The 16,167-nt window shown below is 42.1% G+C and overlaps 1 protein-coding gene across 1 annotated transcript in view; it reads left to right on the plus strand.

The window, feature by feature from the left end:
* The window catches only part of CC2D2B (coiled-coil and C2 domain containing 2B), a 26,572-nt gene that overhangs the window by 8,028 nt on the left and 2,377 nt on the right, over window positions 1-16,167 (plus strand). Inside the window, exons 2-4 of the mRNA XM_010833108.1 lie at window positions 402-460; window positions 2,463-2,640; window positions 5,748-6,035. Coding sequence (XP_010831410.1) covers window positions 402-460; window positions 2,463-2,640; window positions 5,748-6,035 — 525 coding nt within the window. The remainder of the gene's footprint in view (window positions 1-401; window positions 461-2,462; window positions 2,641-5,747; window positions 6,036-16,167) is intronic.

Below are 16,167 nucleotides of genomic sequence, written 5' to 3' on the forward strand. Positions count from 1 at the left end.
GTAAAATATCATGTAGGAAACGAGTTGCCAGTCCAGGTTCGATGCATGACGCTGGATGCTTGGGGCTGGTGTACTGGGACGGCCCAGAGGGATGGTATGGGGAGGGAGGAGGGAGGAGGGTTCGGGATGGGGAACACATGTATAACTGTGGCGGATTCATTTTGATATTTGGCAAAACTAATACAATTATGTAAAGTTTAAAAATTAAAAAAAAAAAAAAAAATAAAGTCAAAGGAAACGCTGTGATCTGTGTTAGCTTTGTGCCCCTATTATTGAGTGTTTCTGCCACATGAGACAGGTTTAGGTTGCCCGCCCGCATTATGATCAGCACTCCAAGGGGTGACTGATATCAAGATGGCCTCCCTAGAATCTTTTCTCACTTTCAGGTTTCTGTATTTCAGCCTGAAGAAATAATTTATTCTGATACTAATAAGAGCATGGTAGAAGATCTAAAGAACAGGTATGATCTCTATTTATATGCTATGATTATCATGTTTTCTCCCTAATCTCCCATTCAGCCACCCTTCAGTCCTGTTACCCAGTCTCTCAAAATACCCATTAGACTCAGCAACAGAAGCATGAAATGGAGATTTAATAGTTCCATTGAGTCATCTGCCTCTTGGCCCTTGTGTAAAAAAAAATCAGCCCCTCTGCTATCCACAATACTCCTTGAAAAAACATGCCAAGTTAAATACAGTTGCATCTGGACAACATTGTGGGCTGCTATTGGGAAGTTCTCAACACAGACACCTGTTGAGCCTTATAGCTAACACTTCTTGAAAGAACAACAGGGGTATGGTCAAAACATCTGAGCTGGTAGTAGAAATATCAGTACTGTCCCTGGTAGCCACCCGCATACACATACTCCACACACACACACACACACACACACACCCTGAGGAGTTGCTCAGTCAAGCCCAAAGTGTCACAGCCTTCGCAGCAGACCTTGCTCCTACTCCAGATATGTCAGAAGCTTCTAGATCTGACTACTTCCAGTGACTCATGCTGACACAGCAGGCTGGCATGTAAGCCGCTACCAACTAATCAAAACAGAAAAGGACAAAAAGCATTTTGCCACTCCCTTTTCTCACTAGCACATGACCCCCACCTCTTACTCCCCTTCTTCTTCCCCAGCTCTTAACCAAAAAAAATAAAAGGAAAAAATGCACTAGGAAATTGTCTCCAACTTTTAGTTTTCATCAGAATTGCTTCTGGAACTAAATATAGGTGCCAGAGTCCAAGATCAGACCTGTTGAGCCACTATCTGGAGGATAGTGCAGTATTTTGATAGAATCCTACAGGTGATTCTGGTGTGTAGCCATGACTGAGACTCTTTGCAAACTCAGAACCACTTACTTTATTAGACTCAGCCAAAAGGAGAGGCCCAGCACACAATAATCCTCTGCAGAGAAAAGGCTTTCCACCAACCAGCTCAACTGGGCTCCACTTCCTCCCTGGAACAGTTCCTCAGCAGGCACTGTTTCAGAGGCGGGGTAGGTAGGTGAAACTCCCTGCTCGCGTAGAGCATACATTTGGGGGGAATGATCAGATCAGGGGAAACTGATCATCATACTGATCAGCTCAGTGTCTCATTTCCTCCCAATTCCACTTGCTGGATTAACTGATCTAATAACCCCATTCCTGCTAACGCTACCCCAGACAAGATACCTGGATTTTTATAAAGCATTTCTTGGAAACAAGACATCTTTTGTCAGAGGAGGGTCTTGGAGAACAAGAATGCCAACCCAGTAATCAGATGGTAGCAAATCACACCTAGTAGGCAGCTATCTACACACAGGGAACTGGAAGAAAGAAGTGTCTTTGAGAACTAATTGCTGGCTACCCCAGGAAGCATCTTGCTTCCTCAAGCCAAGCAAGAGCCTGATCTCTCCCAAACCAGATTAATATGGTTGATGGCAGATATCCCTCACCATGGAGGTCTGGTTTTCTCCTACATCAAAAATGTATCATTGTTTTAAATTGTGAATGACTATATATTTTAAAAATTTATTGTATTTATTTGGCTGTGTGGGGTCCTAGTCGCAGCATGAGTTGGGTCATCCAGGATCTTTGGTTGCAGCACACGGCCTCTCTAGTATTAGCACACGGGCTCCAGAGCGCTCGGGCATCTTACTCATTTTACTTAGTTCCTTGACCAGGGATTGAACCTGCATCCCTTGCATTGCAAGGTAGATTCTTAATCACTGGACCACCAGGGAAATCCCCACAAAATAGCATTCTCATACTTGAGTAAATGCAACAAAACTCTTTTGTTTCGCATTTATTAAATGAGTTGTATTTTATCGTAAGATGACCGTTGCATTCTTACTAATGCAAGAAACCCCCAGGGCATTACCCCAAAGTATTATTTTCATACTTGAGTAAACGTGACGAAACTTTTTTTCACATTTATTACATGAGTTGTAATTTATCATAAAATGATCTGTGCATTCTTACCTTAGGATCGAAAGAACTCTGAAGTGTAAAATAATGGAATGGCGGCCTAAACAGCCGACACGTTGGAATAGACAGTGTACTTTCATTTTACGACAGATTCTTCCTAAGTTAGAACTTGGTACTGGAAGCTTTGTTTCATCTGAAGAAGAGAGTGAATTTGAAAGACTACTACAATTTTATTGGGTTTGTATATGATTTAATGCATTAATGACATTTGTTTTACCTATGATGTTAATTGCCAGATGATCGTAATCTTAAAAACCCCTGAGATATCTTTTATCTTGATCATTGGGCTTCCCTTGTAGCTCAGCTAGTAAAGAATCTGCCTGCAATGAGGGAGGCCTGGGTTCGATCCCTGGGTTGGGAAGATCCCCTGGAGATGGGAAAGGCTACCCACTCCAGTATTCTGGCCTGGAGACTTCCATGGACTGTATAGCCCATGGGGTCGCAAAGAGTCAGACACAACTGAGCGACTTTCACTTCACCTTCATGTTATACATGGTATGTCATTAAAATCCACTTATGTTTAGACTGAGACTTTTCAAATGTAGTGAATAACTAGTACTGTGACCAGATTGCATGACATTTTCTTGGAATCAGTTTTATGATACACAAACCACAAACTTTGGAAAGAGATGCCCAAAAGGAAATTACTTGCAACTAAAAACTAAGAAATGATCTCTAGATGGTAGTAATAGGATGGATTCCCTGTCCTTGGTTCTGGCAAGAGGACTTCAGGCAAACTTTAATACCTTCCATATGGAAAGTATTCTCAAATTTATACATCATAGCCTGGACTTCTGTTTTAACCTCCTCTCGTATATTCACCAGCACATTTGACATCATCCTTCATGTAAAAAGGCCTATCAAACTCAAGTCCATAATCAAACATGGTAGGCATTTGGTGTAAAGTCCTTCTTTTCTTCCCCTGAGTTCTGAGAATCCTGAGTTCTGAGAATCCTCTCACCTCCTCTTGCCTATGAATTGTTGGAGTAGTTTTTGGAAGCCCCAGCCTCCCAAGAGTGATATTCCTTCCCCCTTCCATCTTGGAGATCAGAAAATGTCCCCGAGAGAAAGCCTTGGGAAGAGGAAAGGAAGCTATTTGTTGAAAGTTGATACTTAGGCTGCCAGGGAGGGGTCTGCAGGCACTATTCATGAATAGGGAGGTAGTTGTTTTGTTTTGCTTTCTTTTTAATTGAATTAGGGGGTAAATAGATAAGCAAAGTATTATTAAGTATAAGACAAGGTTTTAAACTTAGAGTTCCTTTGTAAAATTATCTGCTGTTTAATAACACAGATTCATAAATCTAGACTGAATCCTGCAGCTTGGGTTCAAATCCTGGCTCAACCACTCACTAACTTTGACCAAATTACTCAACTTCTTTATACGTTCTTACCCTATTGCACAAGATAAACAAAGATAAAAATAGTTAGGTATTTTGTGGTTGTGGTGAGGATTGAGTTGCTTAACCATAGCACCCAACACTTACTAAATGTTAACTATTATTTGTATTCCATGTGGCAATCATTGTGCCATTCACTTGAGGTTATGACAGTAAGTGAGACAGATAACATTTTGAGCATTCACAGAGACAGTGGTCTTGTTAGATCAGAAAATATGTAACTGCAGTGTAATTTATTAAGTAAACTAGGGAAGGATAGTGTACTATGCAGTCACAAGGGAAGAGCACGTGAAGAGATTTAAAGATCAGAAAAGTAATCAATCTGAGGCTTGAAAGCAGCTTATGATTGTCCTTTGTAAATTCTTTAATAGGTAATTTTACATGAGACCCATGTCCCATATCCTTTAATCCTGTCATCAGAGAAAATGAAAGTGGAAGTCCTGCAGTCATGTCCAACACTTTGCCACCCCATGGACTATACTGTCCATGGAATTCTCCAGGCCAGAATACTGGACTAGGTAGCTGTTCCCTTCTCCAGGGGATCTTCCCAACCCAGGCACTGAACCCAGGTCTCCCACATTGCGGGAGGATTCTTTACCAGCTGAGCCACCAGGGAAGCCCAATCCTGTCATGCTGCTGCTGCTGCGTCGCTTCAGTCGTGTCCGACTCTGTGCGACCCCAGAGACGGCAGCCCACCAGGCTCCCCCATCCCTGGGATTCTCCAGGCAAGAACACTGGAGTGGGTTTCCATTTCCTTCTCCAATGCATGAAAGTGAAAAGTGAAAGTGAAGTTGCTCAGTTGTGTCCGACTCCTAGCGACCCCATGGACTGCAGCCTACCAGGCTCCTCCATCCATGGGATTCTCCAGGCAAGAGTACTGGAGTGGGGTGCCATTGCCTTCTCCAATCCTGTCATAGATACCAATAAATATAAAGTAAATCAATGTGAAATAAATTCTTCCAAAATGCTCTGTTAAATCATTTATATGACCAAGAATTTTCCTTGTTGGCACTTTGTCATTGCAGAAAAAGTGCAGGTATGTGGAATGTTAAATGTGTAGCCTCTGGCATTAGACAGACCTGGCTCTGCTGCTCTTTCTATAAAGTGGGGTTATAGCAAAACCTGCCTCAAAGGGTTGTTTGAGGATTAATCATATATGTGAAGTATTTAGCACTGTGCCTAGAACATAGTACATTCTCAGTCACTTCAGTTGTGTCCAAGTCTGTGTGACCCTATGAACTGGAGCCTGCCAGGCTCCTCTGCATGGGATTCTCCGAGGCAAGAACGCTGGAGTGGGTTGCCATGCCCTCCTCCAAGGGATCTTCCCGGCCCAGGGAGTGAACCTGTGGTGTCTCCTGTGTCTTCTTGTCACAGGCAAATTCTTTACTGCTGAGCCAATGAGGAAGTCCCCTAGAACTTGGTAAACACCCACAAAATGATAACTATTATTATTATTATTTTATGACTTCCATTTCTTTGAGGCTTCTGTAATCTCTTTTCATACAGTAATTCCCAACCACCTGCATGATTGTACTGTGGGTTTATGTATTATTGTCTTTGGTCCAGGTCACAGGATTTCCTATCCAGATGCCATACACTGATGTACAGTCAGTCATTGATGCTGTGTATCAAACTGGAATTCATTCTTCTGAATTTCCACAGACAGAATTTGCTCTAGCTGTGTACATTCACCCCTACCCAAACAACATATTATCTGTGTGGGTCTATTTGGCTTCATTAGCTCGACATCAGTGAAAAGGAAAAAGATAGAAGGAGAAGATGGTACATGGGCCCCCAACCAGAAGACAGATGTTTCTGATGCTTGGGATTTTTCTGTTTATCCTCAATTCCAGACAAGCGTGAGTCCAATTTTTGGCTCACTTATAGAGTAGGGGACAAGACTCACTGCCTGAGTTTCTGGAGACAAGTATAAATGACCTCCTCATCAGAGACCTCATCAAGGAGGACCCTTTGGAAAGTCTGGCTCCTGGGGTCACTGTCTACAGTAGGTTTATTCTGGGAAAGAAGCAATTCTGGCCTCTCTGTAAAGCCAGTGTTGCTCTAATTGGTGTGGGGGGGGGTCCCACCACCTCCATCAAAATCACTTGGAAAGCCCTATTGAAAATGCAAGTTCCCACATCCCATCCAGGACCTACTGAATCAGGATCTCTGAGAGTACAGCTCAAGAACCTACATTATTTAAAACAAGCTTCCCAGGCAATTCTCTTAACCAGTTAAGAATAAGAACCCTGCCTTACAGAATGCTGTCATTACTAAAGTGAGACTGATAACTTTGATGATGGTTCTGATGGAATTCCAGGCAGGAGTTATTCAAATAGAAACCCATGAGATAAAAGATTATTTCACTGGTTAAGAATAAGAAGGAAATATGCCATGTTGGGTTAAGGACAGCTTCTGAGGGCTTCTTAAAAGTTTTCTCTTTATATACTACTGACCTAAAGTCATTTCACCTCCAAGTATTTAGAAGGGACTCTCAGGAAACACTACCTAAATTCTTTCCTAATTTTGTGAGAAAGGGAGATAAAGGTCTTACCCGAATCTCAGAGTCCTCTTTAACTTAATGAGCAGCTCCCCATTCTGCCTCTGGCACTTTCTGCTGCTTTTCTTTTACAATGGTGCCCCAAGGAGACCCCTCCAGGGCCTCAAGAAAGAGTGGATAGGGATATAAGTAGAAAACACTGTACTTTATTGTATTTGATTGTTCTGTACTTCATTGAGAAAAGTGTTCAAATAGTTTATTTAAATGTTACATAACAACTTATTTTTTAATCAAAGGATAGATTTCCAAAGGTTTATGAGAGCAATTTTATATGAGGTTAAAGTAAGAAAAAGAAGCTTCACTTCTCCCACTGTAGTAGCACTGGGGCTCCTTGACTCACTCCCAGAGAAGCAGAGAGCAAAAACCCCAAATTCATCCTCAGGGAACCCTCAACCTAAATCCCCTCTCCCAATATACCTGCAGAGGCCAGAGAAGACCTCATTTATTTGCAGGATGTTAGTCTCAGACCAAACTCAAGATTACTAGAAAGAAAGGGTATGTAGGTAAAGAGAATGTTTTTCCTGCAAGGTTAACACTTTGTTATGTATGTCTTCTGGCATGCATCAGAAAAATGATCAGAATTGTTTTTATTTGAATGTTTGTGTTTAAATGCTGTAGGAGGTTTTGTTATTAATAAGTTTCCCACATCAATTGGGGTAGCACAAAATGATATCTGTGGAAAGACAAGTTTGCCAAATAAAGGCTGAACTCATGCAATTCATTTCTGTGCCATTCTGAATGTTTACATAGCTATTTTGTTAATTTTGTTTGTAGTTTTAGAATTGATAGAGCACTTAAGAGTAAGGTGGAAAATGTTCATAGGCAAGTGTGCATTATATTCTGTATTGTATTCATTTTAAAATATGTGTATGTATTTCTCAAAAATTTTCCTAAAAGTTGTATGATTGTAATGAACTATGTTTTTTCATTTGACTGTTTTAAAAGTACATATTAGATGTAATGTATAATTTTTAAATTTTTTGTTCTTCAGTCACTCAGTTGTGTCTGACTCTTTGCAACCTCATCCACAAATAATTACAAAGCGTCCATTATGTACCAGACACTTCAGTATGTGCTAGAGGACAGTGTGAAGACATTCTTACAAGGAAAACAGATCATAAGCAAATAAACAGTAAGAAGGTGAGATAATTCCAGGGTATAATGAGTGCTATAAAGTAAACACAAATGTTGGTGTAATGGAGAAGGACTTTGATGGGGATGGAGAGTATAAGCAGAGTAGTGGAAGAAGGCCTCTCCACAGAGAGAATGTTTTGAGCTGAGATTTAAAAGATGATTTATCAGTTAGAATTGCATTCAGTTGCAAGGAACAGAAACCTAATCACAGTAACGTAATCAAATAGGGATTATAGAACTGTCAAGTGCAAAGGAGGCAGCCCAATTCTAGTGCAGTAGCTCTGTGATGCCAGAAGTACATTAGCCTTCATCCATCTTTGTCACCATCTGTAAGGAAACTTCTGTCTTCTTCCTCAGTGGCTCTCAAACTTCAGAATGCAGAGGAATCACCTGAAGAGTTTGTTGAAACACACTTCTCTGGGCCTGACCTTCAGAGTCACTGATTCCCTGAGATCTGGGGTGGGGCCTGAGAATTTGCATTTGTAACAAGTTCCCAGGTGATATTGAGTCTGCTGACCCGGGAACCACAGAGGCTCTAACCTTACAGTCATTTTCATTAAGAAAATGCAGACAGGGAGGGAGGAGGTAGAAGAGGCAGCTGGTTTAGCTCTTTTAAAAAGTTTTCTAGGAGACTGTGCCTATTAACTTCTACTTACATCTTATTGGCCAGAATTGCATCACTCCTAGCCACAAAAGAGGCTGGAGATCAAGTCTTTTAAATAGACCCATTGCTCTCCCAATAAAATCAGTATTCTCTTGGTGAGGAAGAGAGGAGGGTGGCTATTGGATTAGGCATCTGTGGCTTCCATAGTTAAGAGGAAGCCAATCATGCAAAGACTTTTAGCAAAAGCATTTCAGGCAGAGGAGACCTATGATTACAAAGCCCTCTAGCCCAGAAAAAGACTCACATGGAGAAGGAGTAGTAGCCCATAAGGTTGGAGAGGCAGACAAGGACCAGATCACACAGGCCGTGGTAAAGAGGTCATATTTTATTCAAAGTGCAATAACCAATCAATCAAGTAACAGAATAAAGTAGTAGTTTTTCTTTTTTATATTTGAGAATATAAGCCCCGTTCAGATGCAGATCCCAGCTCTGTTTTCCACAACTCTGTTTTCCACAACTGCCCACTCGCCTTAGTACAGCAGCCTTCGCCCTAGTGGGCAGCTGCACTAGGGGTAGAGGTGCCAGAGTGGGTGCTTGGCATGCTAGGGTGGTCATGAGAAACTGACTGGGGTCCTGGATAGTTGCAATCTGCCTCCTTCACCATTTCCAGTAGTAAACAGCACAGGCGCACTTTTCTCAAGCAGAGTCTAGGTTTCTTAAAGCCCTCCTGTTAGTCCACTGGTTTTCAAACCAGCTAGGGGGACTCTTCCTGGTGTCAGACCCAAGGACTGGGATGCCCATATGTGGTTCAATCTGTTCCCTCCAGAGGGAAGCTCTCTCTCTCTCTGAGCCCATGTAATCCCCTCCTCTTCTGTGTCCCCTCCTAGAGGGACAGGTCCTGATTCTCTTCACACTGACCTAACTTAGTAGGGACCCTTCTTTACAGCCTTGGTTGTATAAGAGACTTTCTGACACTTCAGGTGTTTTCAATGAGACTGCTCCACAGGTCAGTGTATTTTCAATGTGTACCTAAGGGGAAGTGAACTCGTTGTCCTTCTATTCCACCATCTTAACCTCAGGCCACCTTGATATACTTTCAATTTAAAACCTTTACACCTGGATAATGATCAGAGTACATTATGAGAAACACTGGGCTGGAAGAAGCACAAGCTGGAATCAAGATTGCCAAGAGAAATATCAATAACCTCAGATATGCAGATGACATGACCCTTATGGCAGAAAGTGAAGAAGAACTAAAGAGCCTCTTGATGAAAGTGAAAGAGAAGAGTGAAAAGTTGGCTTAAAGCTCAACATTCAGAAAATGAAGATCATAGCATCTGGTCCCATCACTTCATGGCAAATAGATGGGAAAACAGTGGAAACAGTGGCTGACTTTATTTTGGGGGGCTCCAAAATCACTGCAGATGGTGACTGCAGCCATTAAATTAAAAGACGCTTACTCCTTAGAAGGAAAGTTATGACCAACCTATTAGCATATTAGAAAGCAGAGACATTACTTTGTCCACAAAGGTCCATCTAGTCAAGGCTATGGTTTTTCCAGTAGTCATGTATCGATGTGAGAGTTGGACTGTGAAGAAGGCTGAGCACCGAAGAATTGATGCTTTTGAACTGTGGTGTTGAAGAAGACTCTTGAGAGTCCCTTGGACTGCAAGGAGATCCAACCAGTCCATCCTAAAGGAGATCAGTCCTGGATGTTCATTGGAAGGATTGATGTTGAAGCTGACACTCCAATACTTTGGCCACCTGATGCAGAGTTGACTCATTTGAAAAGACTCTGATGCTGGGAAAGATTGAGGGCAGAAGGAGAAGGGGACGACAGAGGATGAGATGGTTGGATGGCATTGCTGACTCAATGGGTATAAGTTTGGGTAAACTCTGGGAGTTGGTGATGGACAGGGAGGCCTGGTGTGCTGTGGTTCATAGGGTCACAAAGAGTCAGCCACAACTGAGTGACTGAATTGAACTGAACTGAGAGATCAGAGCTTTATGAGGAGTGTTGGGCCTCTCTCATTGTAGAGGACTCTACAGAATGTCAAGTAACAGTGGCCTGCCATAGGAGCAGGGGCTCTGGGTGCAGCAGACCTGGATCTGGCATAAGCCCTCATGAGGGAGACCGCCATTAACCTCACCACAGAGCTGCCAGAATTTACACAGGACTAGGGAAACAGACTCTTGGAGGGCACAAACAAAACCTTGTGCACACAAGGACCCAGGAGAAAGGAGCAGTGACCACACAAGAGACTGACTCAGACCTGCCCCTGAATGTCCAGGAGTCTCCAGCAGAGGCATGGGTCAGCGGTGGACTGCTGCATGGTGGGGGGCACTGAGTATGGTGGTGTGTGCATGGGACATTTTGGAGGAGGTCTCCATTATCTTCATTACCTCCACTATAGTTTGGCCTCAGGTCAAACAACAAGTAGGGAACACAGCCCTGCCCATCAACATAAAATTGGATTAAAGATTTACTGAGCATGGCCCCAGCCATCAGAACAAGACCCAGTTTTCCCCACAGTCAGTCTCTCCCATCAGGAAGCTTCCATAAGCCTCTTATCCTCATCCATAGGACGGCAGACAGAATGAAAACCACAATCACAGAAAACTAATCAAACTGATCACATGGACCACACCCTTGTCTAACTCAATGAAACTATTAGCCATGCCTGTCATGGGTCATGGGTCATGGTGGAGAACTATGACAAAACGTGGTCCACTGGAGAAGGGAATGGCAAACCACTTCAGTATTCTTTCCTTGAGAACCCCATGAACAGTATGAAAAGGCAAAAAGGACACTGAAAGATGAACTTCCCATGTCAGTAGTTGCCCAATATGCTACTGGAGAACAGTGGAGAAATAACTCTAGAAAGAATGACGAGATGGAGCCAAAGCAAAAACAACACCTGGTTGTGGATGTGACTGGTGATGGTAGTAAAGTTTGATGCTGTAAAGAACAATATTGCATAGGAACCTAGAATGTTAGGTCCATGAATCAAGGTAAATTGGAAGTGGTCAAACAGGAGATGGTTAGAGTGAACATGGACATTGTAGGAATCAGTGAACTAAAATGGACTGGAATGGGTGAATTGAACTCAGATGACCATTATATCTACTACTGTGGGCAAGAATCCCTTAGAAGAAATGAAGTAGCCCTCATAGTCAACAAAAGAGTCTGAAATGCAGTCCTTGGATGCAGTTTCAAAAATGACAGAATGATCTCTGTTTGTTTCCAAGGCAAACCATTCAATATCACAGTAATCCACGTCTATGCCCCAATCAGTAACACTGAAGAAGCTGAAGTTGAATGGTTCTATGAAGACCTATAAGACCTTCTAGAACTAACACCCAAAAAACAGTTTTACCAAGAGAACACACTGGTCATAGCAAACACCCTCTTGCAACAACACAAGAGAAGACTCTACCCATGGATATCACCAGATGGTGAATACCAAAATCAGACTGATTCTATTCTTTGCAGCCAAAGATGGAGAAGCTCTGTACAGTCAGCAAAAACAAGACCAGGAGCTGACTGTGTCTCAGACCATGAACTCTGTATTGCAAAATTCAGACTTAAATTGAAGAAATTAGGGAGAACCACTAGACCATTCAGGTTTGACCTAAATCAAATCTCTAACAATTATACAGTGAAAGGGACAAACAGATTCAAGGGATTAGATCTGATAGAGTAACTGAAGAACTATGGATGGAGGTTCGTGACATTGTACAAGAGGCAGTGCTCAAGACCATCCCTAAGAAAAAGAAATGGAAAACAGCAAAATGGTTGTCTGAGGAGTCCTTACAAATAGCTGAGAAAAGAAGAGAAGCTAAAGGCAAAGGAGAAAAGGAAAGAAATTCCCATTTGAATGCAAGGTTCCAAAGAATAGCAAGGAGAGATAAGCAAGCCTTCCTCAGTGATCAATGCAATGCAAAGAAATAGAGGAAAACAAAGAGATCTAGAGATCTCTTCAAGAAAATTAGAGATACCAAGGGAACATTTCATGCAAAGATGGGCACAATAAAGGACAGAAACAGTATGGACCTAATGAAGCAGAAAATATTAAGAGGTGGCAACAATACACAGAAGTATATTTTGTATACAACTATACAAAAAAGATCTTAGTGACCCAGATAACTACAATGATGTGATCACTCACCTAGAGCCAGACATCTTGGAAAGTCAACTGGACCTTAGGAAGTAACAGTACAAACAAAGCTAGTGGAGATGATAGAATTCCAGTTGAGCTATTTCAAATCCTAAAAGATGCTGCTGCTAAAGTGCTGCACACAATATGCCAGAAAATTTGGAAAACTCAGCAGTGGCCACAGGACTGGAAGAGATCAGTTTTCATTCCAATCCCAAAGAAAAGCAATGCCAAAGAATGCTCAAACTACCACACAATTGCACTCATCTCACACGCTAGTAAAGTAATGCTCAAAATTCTCCAAGCCAGGCTTCAACAGTACATGAACTGTGAACTCCCAGATGTTCAAGCAGGATTTAGAAAAGCCAGAGGAATGAGAGATCAAATTGCCAACATCTGTTGGATCATCAAAAAAGCAAGAGAGTTCCAGAAAAACATCTACTTTTGCTTTACTGACTATGCCAAAGCCTTTGACTGTGTGGATTACAACAAACTGGAAAATTCTTCAAGAGATGGGAATACCAGACCACCTGACCCACCTCCTGAGAAATCTGTATCCAGGTCAAGAAGCAACAGTTAGAACTCGACATGGAACAACAGACTAGTTCCAAATAGGGAAAGGAGTACATCAAGGCTATATATTGTCACCCTGATTATTTAACTTAAATGCAGAGTACATCACGTGAAGTGCTTGGCTGGATGGAGCACAAGCTGGAATCAAGATTGCCGGGAAAAATATCAATAACCTCAGATATGCAGATCACACCACCCTTACAGCAGAAAGCAAAGAAATAAGGAGCCTCTTGATGAAAGTGAAAGAGAGTGAAAAAGTTGCCTTAAAACTCAACATTTAGAAAATAAGATCATGGCATCCAGCCCCATCACTTCATGGCAAACAGATGGGGAAACAATGGAAACAGTGACAGAGTTTATTTTGGGGGGCTCCAAAATCACTGCAGATGGTGATTGCAGCCATGAAATTAAAAGATGCTTACTCCTTGGAAGAAAAGCTATGACCAACCTAAACAGCATATTATAAAGCAGAGACATTACTTTGCCAACAAAGGTCCGTCCAGTCAAAGCTATAGTTTTTCCAGTAGTCATGTATGGATGTGAGAGTTGGACCATAAACAAAGCTGAGCACTGAAGAATTGACGCTTTTGAACTGTGGTGTTGGAGAAGACTCTTGAGAGTCCCTTGGACTGCAAGGAGATCCAACCAGTCCATCCTAAAGGAAATTAGTCCTCAATATTAATTGGAAGGACTGATGTTGAAGCTGAAGCTCCAATACTTTCACCACCTGATGGGAAGAACTGACTCATTGGAAAAGACCCTAATGCTGGGAAAGTTTGAGGGTGGGAGGAGAAGGGGACAACAGAGGATGAGATGGTTGGATGCCATCACCAACTCGATGGACATGAGTTTGAGCAAGATCAGGGAGTTGGTGATGGACAGGGAAGCCTGGTGTGCTGCAGTCCATGGGGTCGAAAAGAGTCGGACATGACTGACCAACTGGACTGAACTGAACTGAACTGTAAAATGTGTATGGCAAGAGCAAAGAACCTAAAATGGTAAAGTCAGAAGCAATCTCTGTCATCACTCAGTTCACTTTCTAGAGGAGGAAGGAACTGCCCTGCCTTAAGGCCACTCCAGTAAGAAGTAACAAATCAACAGCCAAGAACCAAAGCCCAGGGCTTCTGACTTTGCATCTTGTGGAATAGGATGTAGTCTTGAAAGGAATTCTGAATGTTCTGTTATGGAAGGGTCACCAGTATATGTTGAATGACAAAAACTAGGTACACAACAGAGTGTAGTGTGTTCCAATTTGTGACAAAATGGAGCAAGGAGATTAAGTGCATCAGTTCAATAAAGTTGTTCAGTCGTGTCTGACTCTTTGCAACCCCATGGACTGCAGCACACCAGGCTTCCCTGTCCATCACCAACTCCCAGAGCTTGCTCATGTCCATAGAGTCGGTGGTACCATGCAACCATCTCATCTTCTGTTGGCCCCTTCTCCTCCCATCTCCAATCTTTCCCAGCATCAGGGTCTTTTCAAATGAGTCAGTTCTTCACATCAGGTGGTGAAAGTATTGGAGTTTCAGCTTCAAGTCAGTCCTTCCAATGAATATTCAGGACTGATTTCCTTTAGAAGTGACTGGTGGGATCTCCTTGTAGTCCAAAGGACTCTCAAAAGTCTTCTCCAACACCACAGTTCAAAAGCATCAGTTCTTTGGCACTCAGCTTTCTTTATAGTCCAACTCTCACATCTGTACATGACTACTGGAAAAAGCATAGCTTTGACTGGATGGACCTTTGTTGGCAAAGTAATGTCTCTGCTTTATAATATGCTGTCTAGGTTGGTCATAGGAGAAGGCAATGGCACTCCCACTCCAGTACTCTTGCCTGGAAACTCCCATGGACGGAGGAGCCTGATAGGCTGCAGTCCATGGGGTCTCCAAGAGTCAGACACGACTGAGCAACTTCACTTTCACTTTTCACTTTCTTGCATTGGAGAAGGAAATGGCAACCCACTCCAGTGTTCTTGCCTGGAGAATCCCAGGGACGGGGGAGCCTGGTGGGCTGCCGTCTATGGGGTCGCACAGAGTCAGACATGACTGAAGCGACTTAGCAGCAGCAGCAGTCTAGGTTGGTCATAGCTTTTCTTCCAAGGAGTGTCTTTTAATTTCATGGCTGCAGTCACCATCTGCAGTGATTTTGGAGCCCATGAAAATAAAGTCTGTAACTTTCCATTGTTTTCCCATCTATTTGCCATGAAGTGATGGGACTGGATGCCATGATCTTTATTTTCTGAATGTTGAGCTTTTAGTCAGCTTTTTCACTGTCCTTTCACCAAGAGGCTCTTTAGTTCCTTTTCGCTTTCTGCCATAAGGGTGGTGTCATCTGCATATCTGAGGTTATTGATATTTCTCCCAACAATCTTGATTTCAGGTTATGCTTCATTCAGTCCCGCATTTCACATGGTGTACTCTGCATATAAGTTAAATAAGCAAGGTGACAATATACAGCCTTGATGTACTCCTTTCCTAATTTGGAACCAATTGGGATTATGTAATTGGGATTATGTACGTGCATGGTTATAAATATCTGGATATCCCTGGAAGGAAATGAAAGCAAATAGTAATAATGTTGCCTTGATGAAGAACTGGGATCAAGGAAGAGAGGGAGAGCTGATAGTCACTGAATACAGTCTTATACTGTTTGAATGTATTACCTTTTGCATACATTCATTTGAATGATGAGTGAATTGTTTAAATAAATATATATAAATATAGTCACTTTACAATGTTGTTAGTTTCTGCTAACAGTGAAGTGAATCAGCTATATGTATCCATATATCCCCTCGTTTTTAGATTTTCATAAGTTTTGCCATTTTAACTTCCATCCTCTTACACCCTTACTGATCACTGCTTTTGAGATTTATCTCTTCATTCCAGGTATCCCCTGCCCTCCAAATGCACCTTCTTATTACAGCCTTTGCATTTACTGTTTCCCCTGCCCAGAACACAGCCTCCAGAAATCTGCATGCTCCCTAACCTCCCTCAGGACTTTGCATACCCTACTTGTCATAAAACAGTGCTCACCCACTGTCATTTCCTAGTCTCTTTTTATGTTCATTTATCTTCAGCACTTATCACTATGTGACTTTGTTGTTGCTGTTCATTTATCTCTCCCCATTGGAATATAAACTCTATATATTCTATACAGAGAGCAGACTTTTATTTAGGAATTAAGCAAATACCTAAATTGTGTCCAGCTTGCTCTAAATGAATTAATGAAGAAATATAATAAACCTGGATTTAGGATTTTAGGGACACACTGGGCAGGTTATAT

Source organism: Bison bison, unplaced genomic scaffold (assembly GCF_000754665.1).
Source record: "Bison bison bison isolate TAMUID 2011002044 unplaced genomic scaffold, Bison_UMD1.0 scf7180017862979, whole genome shotgun sequence".
In the NCBI taxonomy this organism is placed as follows: domain Eukaryota; kingdom Metazoa; phylum Chordata; class Mammalia; order Artiodactyla; family Bovidae; genus Bison; species Bison bison.